The 12,483-nt window shown below is 40.7% G+C and overlaps 1 protein-coding gene across 1 annotated transcript in view; it reads left to right on the forward strand.

Moving 5' to 3' along the window:
* The window catches only part of pdlim4 (PDZ and LIM domain 4), a 34,859-nt gene extending 25,811 nt beyond the window's left edge, over positions 1–9,048 (forward strand). The window contains exons 5-7 of the mRNA XM_008332933.2: positions 1,026–1,183; positions 5,529–5,667; positions 7,418–9,048. Of these exons, the coding sequence (XP_008331155.1) occupies positions 1,026–1,183; positions 5,529–5,667; positions 7,418–7,622 (502 nt within the window). The 3' untranslated portion in view covers positions 7,623–9,048. The remainder of the gene's footprint in view (positions 1–1,025; positions 1,184–5,528; positions 5,668–7,417) is intronic.
* Positions 9,049–12,483: the final 3,435 nt, after the last annotated feature.

The raw sequence follows: 12,483 nt of genomic DNA on the forward strand, positions 1-12,483 counted from the left end.
AATACAGCTTTTACATATGGCAACAGTTAACATTTTTTTGTCATATTATCCTGCTGCTTCTTTCATCATATTCCTTCAGCTTTTCCAGGTTGACCTTATTGCACAAAGAACACAAAAAAAGGAAATCGACGGCCTTTATGATCGGCTATATTTAAATAAACACAGCTCGTGAATTAGCCAAAAATACTCCACATCTTGCACACAAGTTTCCGTGACAAAACCCTGAAAACAGCTGTTCACTCCGACAAACACGCAAACGCAGGGACACCTGCACAGATGGCAGAGACATTTGTTGTTGGGATTCACCTCAGGTGGACAATAAATGTGTGTGTTTAGGCTCCCAGAGAACATTCTCTCTGGGTTTCTCCTGCACTGGGCTGTTAATCTGCACAAGCGCCTCCTCCCGACTCTTAGAGGGGGGTCTGGAGACAGACCTGCAGTTTATGTGTGTCAGGATGGGAGCACATCTGTCAGCAGCCCCGTGCATCTCCCACAGGTTCGAAAGTATCAAGTGAACACGATCCACCCGGTGAGGTTTGGGAATAACTTGATGGATGGATGAACATCGGGAACCACACTGCAGAGTTGTTGTGATTGAGACTTCACGGCTGTGGAATCACGTGTGCAGTTAAAAGTATACACCTCTGTTTTTCCTAGGTTTGTCCATATTTCGTACGCTTCCAGAGCCAAAAACGAGAGAAAGCGTAAGCTGAGACTTTCGACCAATGTCATCTTTCCTCCCTTCTCTGGTTACCTGCCAACGATTGCCTTCCTGTGGTTCTAACTTGGTGGTCTCACATCTGACAACTGTTCTTTTGTCCTTCTGTTTAGTCTCTCAATCCTTCATTGACATCATGGCATCACTCGTTAAAAGAAAAGGTTCCATTTAGAGACACCTGAACAGAACAAAGGACATGACGACGTCCAATAACAGAGAAATATTTGATATCCTGTCTCTTCGTCGTTACTGAAGGACGTTGATTTACAATAACACAATTTCTTTTCCATTTTCCGGTCTCTTTCAGCCCCGAGCCTCCCTTGCACTCCCCCGTGAGCCGTAATGGTTTCGATCCTCAGTCAGCCGTCTACAAGATGTTGCAGGACTACGAAGAGCCAGTCTCTCAACCAAAACAGTCCGGATCCTTCAAATATCTCCAGGAAATTTTGGAGGCTGAAGATGGAGGTAGGCACGTCTTAACTGCACAAACAGTAGTTGTCAGTACTTGGGAGTACTTTTCACAATATTGCATCATATGTTTGTTTTTTTACAATATTTTATGCAATTGTTCTTTAATTCTGCAGTGTTTCACCAGCTGTATGTTTTACTGCAGTCAGCTCTTCACTGATGGAACAAATACTATTGGTATCAGGCTGTTGTAAACCAGTACACGCTCAAGCCCACGGTCCTTTGTGTACACGCAACTCTATACCATACATGCGTATTTTAGTAAATATTTTCCCCTCCACACAGATGAGGTCGACTGCAGCCAAGGGGAGATTTTTCTAAGGCAGTTGTTAAATCCTCTGTCTAACTGACATAGTTTTCCTTTTATAGAGAGACAGAGATGGAGTGGACATGGACATGGACAGACAGGATGAGTGAGAGAGGGAAAGTGAGATTGAGAAAAAAACAACACACAGACAGAACGGGGGGGGGAAAGTGCTTTAATTAGCCCACGCACAAATGAACAGAGGAAGGAGGATTTTATAAGAAAGAAAGTGCTTTAATTAGCCCACGCATAAATGAACAGAGGAAGGAGGATTTTATAAGGCATGTACTGCGAAAACAACTTTACAAAGGACAATAAAGTGAGAAATATGGCCTTCCTGTCTTCCTTCTGACCACTCAGCCATCCAACTTTGGAGTATGTGACCCTGACAGCTGCTGGGAAGGGGTAATCCCTCAGACAAAAAACAAAAACTTCTGTTTGGTTTCTTGTTTATTTCCAATGAAGGCCAAATGCGAAAAAAAACGATGCTAAATCCATTGTTTGTTTTTTTGTCAAAGGCCAAAATACACAAACTTTAGAGAAGAGGGGTCGTGACCTGTTGGGCCCTTTTGACCCCAGCAAACGGAAGCTCAGCTGTCCTTGAGAAAAGGTCTTTAACCTTGTAAATACCATTAGTGGAGTGATAGCAGATGTGTATTTACTAATACTGCAGGCTTTGTCAGGGGAAAGTATCGCACCAAGTATATTTGGTCTGAATGTATTTCCGTCCACAGTTTTTGGCTTTTGTGCTGTGAAGGGGGTTACACACACACACACACACACACACACACACACACACTGGCCTTTAAGCTGGCACAGATGTTTCGATAGAAAAGGCCCGGAACTCTCTTGTCATCTGAGTGTCCTCTTGCAACATCACAAACAATGATGAAAATAGTTTGTCCTGGAGGTCATTTTTTTCTACACAGAGCTGAGCCTTGCAACTTGAAATCATTTTCTCTTGCTTTTATTCTCATCGCAATTCATCACAAGGAAACAAATGATTTAAACCCATGGATCGACTTGATGAAAACCAGATGCATCGCTTGTTTTTATGACATACAGCATATAGAAAAGTATCCTACGAATCCCTTAAAGAAAAGTTCAGATTTGGACAGTGCGTTAAAGAAGGTTAATAAACATTATTGTCTCACAACTCATTTAGATATCAAAGGTTCGACAAGTATAACGGAGAGAGGCAGCGATAAGAGATACGATCGGGGATGTCCTCAGATACTTTCATCAAAAACATGTGCCGATTTAGCAACAGCTTCTCACCACAAACAGCTGTTCAACAGGCAACCAGTGTCTCACTGTCCTCATAGGTAGTTTATAAAGCCAATCAACAGTAGGTTAACAGATGTGTAAAGACTGGGTCGAGACCCTCAGGTGGGTCGCAAGAGATTTTCTTTTTGGGTCGTCTTACATCATGTTTCCCAGGAGTTTATGAATAATATCTATTATTATCTATCCAAAAAAAAACCTTTAAGGAACACTGTGTTAACACTTAACAAAACACCCCGGGAGGCGCCATAGCACAGAATACAAATGTAACAGAACAGTGGATTTTGAGGCGTTTGCACGTCTTACAATAACTTGTCTACTGAATAATATCTTGCACGTCTTACAATAACTTGTCTACTGAAACATGGAAAACTCAGTTTAAGCCCCCTATTGGTGGAAAAGCTCTGCTCACTTTCTGTTCAACTGGCTGTGTTAACTGAAGGGAAAGTTGAATTTGTCTTTATTTTGAACAGCCATTCTGCAACAACAACAAAAGAAAACATGTTTTACATAAAAATACCTCATTTGTTTTCCTTGTAGAACATTACAATTATTTAGCAAGTAAAAAAAAACGACCTTACGAGTTATTACACTGTTTGGACGACGTCTGATGTGAAAACTGACAGGATAATCCATTGCACAAAGGAATAATGCTTATTGTCTCTTTAGTGAAGGCGGGTGAGCTGCCACACAAAGAAACAGCAGAGGTGAAATTTGCTAATGACAGATAAATGCACTGCAGGGAGAGAGAGAGGGTGGAGAGAGGTACAATGTATGTGGACTTAAGTGATTGGAAGGAATGTTTGACTGCTGCCAGTGGACCTTCAACAGTGGAGACTGAAACTCTGTCTGACAGACTAAATCCACGGGATTAAGTCCTACGGTATCCTTTCTAAAATCGTGCTAGTGTCTAAGAGCTAACCCTCTTTGAATCACGTAGTCGTACATTTGCTAATATGATGTCGCAATGAAGAATAAAAGCAGTCAGATTAAACATCTGAGCAGCCCAGGCTCACAGGGTCAAGCAAGATCAAGTTGTTTTTGCAGGCATACCGTGTTGTCAGGCTTTTAAATCACTAAAGCCGGTCTCTGTTTGAAGGAGTTCCCTGTAGAGAGCATGTTGACTTTCAGGAGCCTTTAAAGGTTTAAACAGGAGTGTAGGTTCACCCAGAATGCCACAGGATAGCAATAGTGATAGGTGAGGGGGGTGTTAGGTGAAGGAGAAAGGTTGAAGAAGTTTGATCAAATTCTACCGACCTTCAGACCTGTTTGTGTTACGTTAACCTCTGAGGTTAGTGTCAGGGTCCTAAGGTACGCTTGGTATTAAAAAATGGAGGTCTAGAAAAAAATGTTTTTTCCACCGTTTCAACTCTTGCAAAATTATCAAAGATTTGAAATGCACCTTATATAATGTATAATGTGCACCTTAATAATCATATCATTTCCATCTCTCCTTATTTATTGAACACATTGTATCTTACATAAATAGATATCTTACATAATAAACATCTGTATCTTAGATAAATAGAAAGTTCACCTGATGACGACCATGGCTGCCACAGTATGACATATGTTTGTTATGTTTTGATTTTTTTTTTTTTGTACGATCTCTCGAGTCTCCAAACTCAAACATTCGACAAGCTCCAGTCAGTGAGCGCCTCCTCCTGTAACCCCCTCACTATCTGTCTGCCGAGTTTGGCGACCAAATTACAGGCCTGGAGTTGTGTACAAACAAGACCAAATAAACACTCCACCCCTCGTCTCCCCGTCTTTGAAGACTTTTATTAGTCAACCCAACTCTGTGTGAAGAGATTGTAAAAATACTCGAAACAAAAGGTTTCCCGTTTCGGAGCGTGATGTGATAGAGGTTCTAGAGACATTAATAACCGGCTAATGTCAACTCCTCAACACATGCTGGAGCAGGAGCTGTTGCTGCCAGACTCTGGATCCTTTGAATTGAGTGCCAAATGCCAGGTAATTAGGTTTGTGGGTAGTAACAGTGATAGGTGGCCTGTGGGCTGCACGCCCTCTCTGGCACATCCACAGTGAAGAAGTCACAGCCTCGCTGCAGTTTAACGACGGCGCCCCGCTGTTCCAGATCCACTCTGGAGGACGGGGAAATACTCAAGTAGTTCCAGATACGGAGCATTAATAAGGTTTCCTCAATGCATTCCATTAAATTAGGACTAGTGTTAGCGACCTCTTAAAAGAAAAATATGACTTAACATTTTTCCGACTATAAAAAGTCGGAAAAATATTTTTATTTTCCAGTAAAAGCAGAATATGTTTTATTGGGTCCCAATTATCCAATGACTAGACTGCATGCCAATGTGTCCCTGGCACAGAGCTGCTCTCCTGTTTGTTAAACATTTGATACCATTAATCCCTCTGGGGCCAAACACCTCACATCTGGCCCGAGAGTGGCTATCAATAATATTTTTGCACTGAATTATCAATAGTTTTTTATTAAAATAGTTTGGTTTTAAATGGTTTAATGAGAAAAAAAAATTTGTACTGCAGTATTATACAGTATTTGTTAGTATTCTTGTAAAATATCTAGGGGATTGTACTGAACATCGAACACAAACTTGGCAGTGCAGAGCTAGGCTTGTCAATATATTATTAACCCTGTATAAGATACAGGTTTAATAATAGATCCAGAAAGCAATTTCGTGGTTTAAGATCTGCCCAGTCTTGCAAAAAACTCACTTGTATTTGTGTGGGTTTTTTTTTTGTCTCTGTTTTTGTCTCTAGGTGTGTCTCCCACAGAGAGATTGAGAAACTTGAAGTCTCCAGTCAGATCTCCCATTCCTAAACTGGGGAGCCCCATTCCCAGTCCCATGTCTGGTCTACAGAAGCTGCCCCAGTGCACACGCTGCTGTAATGGCATTGTGTAAGTGTTGAATGCTATTATTTAAAAAAAAAAAAAGAAAAAGAAAAAGAAAAACAGTGCACACATGGTGTCCTTTGGCCTTGTTGTATGAAAAAGCCGGCCAGTATACTAATTATGTGTGCTTTTCATTACAAAACCTCATTATTCTAGTCCATAAAAAACATTACATAAAAATGAGCTCTTTAGCTTCTGGGGTAGAGACCACATCAGGTAGGTTCATCTTTACTGCAGCACCGAACAAGCATTTTTACAAACTTTCTTTCCTCCCAATTAATAAATCGGATCACCTGAAAAACACAAACACGCTCATTTTTTTCACTAGGCTTTTGGTCCTAAAGTTAAAGCAGGTGAACCAGGGGGACATTTATCATTATGATTCCTAATTATGATCACACACCCTTTCACACACAGATACACTCTTCACAGGAAAAACAGAGCAGGTCCGTACACACACGCACACACACACACCTTTCTGCTGAAGTAGCGTAGTGCTCCAGTAATCCCTCCTCTGTAAAGCGGTTGTAGGTGAGCGGTGAAGTCATCGTCTTTTTCTTCCCATGAACAAGAACATATTGTGGGAGCCTGCGTGGTATAATGAAGCCGTTATGCCCCGGCAGCGTTTTTATTGCCTTTTTAAACAACTGAAGAGCACTGTGTCAAAGGTTTATCCTGCGAGTGGTGTGGTCAGACGGCGAGGGCTGGTAAAATAAAGACGCAGGCCGAACCACTGAACGGTTGCTGGCACTAATCCTGAGCACAGAGGGAAAATCTTACATGGAGCTGCCACAGCTGCAGCCACTGTGTCACAGAGTACGGCAGTGACACATCTGAATTAATAGGCCGACCAGACCAATAAAGGCAGTATTGGGCTTTTTATTAGTGAGGGAACAAGCAGTCAAGGTTCAGCCCTTCATTGTTCAGTCCAACACAGGAGCAGGATCAGGATCAGTAACAGAACTGAACAGAACCAAAGGACACCACAGTGATCAGACAGAACTCACGGGGCAGACACACAGTGGCAAACAGTGAACTGACCAGGACACAGTGAGGGGTAAATATAACCTGAGCACCAGGTGTGACCAGTCAGAGCTAACGAGACAAACTGAGCACAGGACACAGGTGAGCGTGGTAAACTGATTACACTGGGAGAGACAGAACGACGGGCAGAGGGGCAGGAAGGCGTGACACCATAGAACCATAGTATTTCTCTGTTGTGTGTTTTTTTAGTAATTCACTGCTGTACTTGCTGCAGTACTTCCTTCCTTTAGATCGGGGTGTCAAACTCATTTTCTTTCAAGTACAATCATGACATAATTACTTATAAACAACAATAAATGCTAATTTTTTCCTTTAGTTTCCATGCAAAAAAAAAGTTGTTAGAAAGTTATATGAGAAAATATTCATATTGAATGAAATATAACTTTACAAAACATCAGCAACATGGAGTGTTTGTGCATTTTTTTTACTTTCAAAATTCACCAAGAGGCCTATATTTAATCTCCTAATGGGCCGGTTTTGGCCCACAGCCCTATGTTTGACACCCCTGCCTTACATCATATGTGTCACATGTACATTATTTGTAACGGGAACAAATACTTATCAACTGCAGAAACATTTATTAATATGTTATTGAGTCTATACCGTCTCTTCAAGGAACAGCAACCGTGTTGCTGACGTAAATTGTCCTCGGTGAAAATGAGTTTGACCCCCGCCTCAGATTAACACGGTGTTTTCCTTTGTCTCTGTCCAGTGGAACCATCGTGAAGGCCAGAGACAAACTCTACCACCCCGACTGCTTCGTGTGCGACGACTGCGGCTTGAACCTCAAGCACAAAGGCTACTTCTTCCTGGAGGACAACCTGTACTGCGAGACACATGCAAAGGCGCGCGTCCAGCCACCAGAGGGCTACGATGTCGTCGCCGTGTATCCAAATTCCAAGGTGGAGATTGTGTGAGACAGACATGGAGCTGGGATTCCCACAGAGGAGTGGGCTGACTTAGGTTGAGCAGAAATATTGATCCTGGATCAGTTTGCCGTTGTATGTTGCACTGATCTGTTATTAGCATTTCTGAACACACAGACCTAATAAATGTAAAAGTATGTTGACATAGAATTGACAATAGGATTCAGACCTGAAGGGTTTCCTGAAACTCCACCCTGATGAACAAACCCACAATTTTACAAATCTGACAGTTTTCATCTCGTAAAAGTGTTTAGACGAGGCGTAGGTTCAAATCTCATCATCAAAACAGCAGATTCCCAGACCATTCCATGGAATCACCAGTAGGGTTTATCACTAATACAACTAAAGAATGACGCGGAACCTTCCACTGTAGAACGCAAAACACACACAATGTCTTTTATGGTGAGGTGGCGTATTGTTTGAGTTTCGGTTTGTGGGTTTTAACTTTTTTTTTTTGCGTCTTTTCGACTTTGTTCCCACTATTACATTATACATACATTATACCACAGCAGCTGAAGTAATGCACATGCTTTCCGGACTTTTCAGACAGTTTTGTGTTTGCTCTTTCTATAACAACAGTAGCTTTTTGGTAGCAATAAAAAAGTAGTTCATTGGTCACTGAGCAGGTGAGGGTGGGTGTGGGGTTTAAACTAAAACTGACCTTGAGGTTGTTGTGTGGCTAGTAACTCTGGGAGGTGAGACTAAACACCTGACTGTGTGTTGACTGATATGGTTACGTCCAACAATGGAAACAGAGTACGTTTGGTTCAGAATGCAGAATTTCAACGCTGAAGAATTTGAGTCAGTTCGTAGCAAGCTGGTCCAGAGTTAGCGGCCGTTCATTTATCGTTGCTTTTGTGTAAAGCTGAAGGTTAGAAAGATGTAAAGCTTCAATCTCGTGCTGCCGTGACCTTCATTTTTTCTGGCTGGGTTTAGAAGGGAAGACCCTGATTTTTATGGGTTTTTTTTCTCTGCAAAAAAAAAAATCATTACAACTGTATTACAGCATCATCATTTATGGCTTGTTGTGAATAGTGAGATATACTCGGTGCAGGTTTTTATTTTTACCTTGACAAGATATTTTCTTAAGAAACTGATAAAATTCACAATGAGAAGTTGTTTTTGTTTTTTCTTGTCCTTGTCAACAATGTTGTAGCCACTGGTGCCACCTGAGCTGTAAATCATGTCCTCGCTGCCACGTTGTTCCCGTGTCATTGTACATTTGTTTTCACGGTGACTGCTTCAACACTTTCATGTCACTCACACATGCCTTTTTCTTTTTCGTAGCCTGTGTCTGTCAGTGATTTTCCGACACATGTTCTACGCTGTGTTTAATTTATTGTTCTGCCAACACACAAATTTGTTCGTCTTGTTTGCCTTTTTTTGGAATCTTAATAAAATGAGAAGCGTATTACAAGGATGTCATTGTTCATTGTTTCTAACCACACAGGGTTTTCCCACAGAAAAAAAAACCCCAAACCAACAGTGGACATCAGATCACCAGCTAAACAGCTTTTTTTTAGCTCTGGGCTTTGGATTTTTTTTTTTTTTTTTTTTACCGTAAATATACAAAGAGGAGTTTAATTTAAGAACAGGATCTGAAGACACATTATATCAGGTATAATGTCTGTGAAAAGATGGACAAAACAATTTAATACAATATCACAGTCGCCAAATCAGTATTTGGTTTATGCAAGTCGTACAAGTCAAAATATTTCCAAGTACGACCAAACAGGGCTGATGAATGATGATAAGGGAAATATTTATGAAATTGGAATATGTGAAGCCTGGCACATGAGTTTGGATTTGATGTAAGAAGATAGATAGATAGATGATAGATGATAGATAGATAGATGATAGATAGATAGATAGATGATAGATAGATAGATAGATAGATAGATAGATAGATAGATAGAACTGTATTAATCATGAGAGCAGAAAGAAAAAAAACAATATCAGGATGGTTTTATTGTTTGTTTTTTTTCAAATGCCAATTGCTGTCAGTCAGAAAGAAAAAAACAATATCCGGATGGTTTTATTGTTTGTTTTTTTCAAATGCCAATTGCTGTCAGTAAAATGATCAAAAATGAAAGCTTGGAAGTGTCCAGTTGTAATATTTGTTTCTTGTGAACAGACAGCGTTAAATTCACACTTATATTTCTTAGAGACTCAAAGCAGTGGCAGTTTAGAAAACATCCCAACTCTCTGTGCTGTGGTTTACTTCAGTGAAGTCAATCTGAAATGACCTGCAGCCAGCTCGTGGACCCACGCAGCGAAGTGGAAGCAAAGCAGCGGAGGCAGGGAGAAAAAAAACACACTCAAGGTTTACACGGGAAGAATTCCATCTCCCTCACATCTGTAAACATTGGGTCCATTTTAAACATAAACACTTCCAGTTGCACAGAAACAGAGCAGGCCGTGCTTCGCAGATTGCAGCCACTTAACGGATTCACCATCCAACCGACTAGTTCCATATCCAGCTCCACGGAGTGAATCTTTAAGAGGAAGAGATTTATCTGACTGCATTCCATTCTCTGCTCCATCTTCAGTGTTTATCACATGGAATAAGCAGCGTAGATACAGTGTAAATCCCTAAATGTAAAGTTATCATGACTTGATCTGACATCCAAACTCTGTGTTTTATCAGGTCCCAATAAACCCTCAGAACTGCTGCACTGTTGAACTTTACAACTTGATTTTCTCTCTTTTATCCGTGCGTCTCCTCCCATCTTCACGGGACACACTGTTCCTGCGTGTGCGGTTCCATACGGTACCAACATGTTGCCTGTGACGACCATGATTTGTGGACTCTCAGTGGACGAACGCTGGCTATACCTGTGTTTTGGACTTTGTAGATAACACCAGAGCAACATTCCTGCCATTCCTCTTTAGATATACGGTAAGTTTGGAAGACAAACTATAACTCAAGAGAATATAAAAGCAGGGAAAATGGACAGATCCCTGGATTTAAAAGCCTCTGCGGAGCCTTTGGTCCAGAAGGCGTCTAGATGCAGCGTTTTTGTTTAGATATCAAGAAAAATCCTAATATTATTAAATTATTTTGAAGTAAAACATTACGAATCACGTCTAACGCAGATGTTTAATGAGAGCTGAGGCTGAGCAGAATTTCTGAGGTTTTTCCTCACATTTCGGTTGTGATACCATATCATGTTGTTGTCTGTGATGTTCATGTTGTGCCAGTTAGAAATGTCAACGTTCGATGAGTGAATAGACGTGGTGTTTTGCTAATATCAGCAATGATGCACATTTTTGTGTTTCCTCAATCAATACCACATGTTCAATGTAGGATTTCAGAAACAAATCATTGTTTTGTGTAGTTGTAAAGTTCTAACCACAACAGGTTGTCCTCCGCCCTGAGTTTGGCAGAATGCTGTCAGAATCATTCAGCCTCATTATCCCCAGGGTTTAAAAACAACAAAAAATTAGCCAGGAAAATAAAATTTCACAAGTGGATGGAGAAAGATAAGTAAAAAAACAACTTTGGCATATTTTTTGCGTCTGTCTGCCACTTTTCACAAACACACCACAAGGTTTCACACAACTCTTTAAACAGAAAGGAGTGTTTTGTTAAAAATCATGTTAGTGTAAATTATAATTGACACGTCAATGTTGATGTTTTTACTCGATTTTGGTTTCAGTGTTGACTGAACCAGAAAAATATGCTCTGATGTCATAACTGATTTAAAAGCTCTGTTGTCAGGCAGATAAGTAAGTTTATATTTTATGCATTAATGATAGTTAAATTGTTTTTGCGTGTAATATATATCGTGAGAAGTTGTTTTCAAAACGTCAGACTTCACTGTCAATATTTATTAGGGTTGGCATTGTTAAAACACTGCAGAACATTCTGTGCTGTCATTCAGAAACAGGAATCTCCTCTGAGCTCCTCCGTTTATCCTGACGAGTGTAAACAGCCAAAACCAGCCATCGTCCAGTGGATAAGGGGTCGCCGCCGCTCTGCCTGAGCCCAGACACATGCAGCACATCTCCACTCTCTGAAATCTGTTTAAACAAACGTGGACATAAATACCAAACAGATGGCTGGTGTTGGCTGTTCTCACCAAGGCCCGGTGCTGCGTTAGGTGGATTAGCTGGACGGTGATGACAGATCAAAGCTCTGACTACACTTTGATAGTTTTGATCAAAAAATAGAGGATTAACTCGTCCATGATTTTAAGATGTTTTCCTCCTACTGACCTGCGTTACTGAAACCATTGTTTCCCAAACACCGACGTGATTATAAAGTATCAGTTGCAGTAAAATGAATACGAAACCGACAAAAACATGACACAAACAAAAAAATACCTTTAACAGGAGATTTAGAGCATTGTTTCACAAACACTGGGTCGCAACCCTCAGGTGGGTCGCAAGAGGTTTTTTGGGGGGTCGTCTCGCATCATGTTTTCCAGGGTTTTACGTATAATGTCTATTGACTTGGGTCGCGAATGTTTGTGACCTTTAAAATATGAGTCCCCAGAAAAAAAGCTTGGGAAACGCTGATTTGAAGTAAAAGAAAGACAGTCAATAATAAAGCCAGACACTAGAAAAGAAGACAGTGAAAAGTACATTTAAAATATAGGTAAATATTATCAAGAAAATAGTGACAAATTCTGGCAGCTCCCTTCAGGGGGCACCACAGCAAATAACCTGCCAGAAATCAAGGCAATGCAAAGCGTAGATCTTCGGGCAACAAACAGTTAACAAAAAAACAAAAACTTGGTCTGAAAACCAATCAGTGCAGCAGCCAACCCAAACAGTAAACAGATGTTATCTTTAAAGACGTCCTTGTCATTTCAGTCTGTTTTTATTTGTCTCCTCTCTTTATTCCCCC

Source organism: Cynoglossus semilaevis, chromosome 19 (assembly GCF_000523025.1).
Source record: "Cynoglossus semilaevis isolate Cse_v1.0 chromosome 19, Cse_v1.0, whole genome shotgun sequence".
Classification (NCBI taxonomy): Eukaryota; Metazoa; Chordata; class Actinopteri; order Pleuronectiformes; family Cynoglossidae; genus Cynoglossus; species Cynoglossus semilaevis.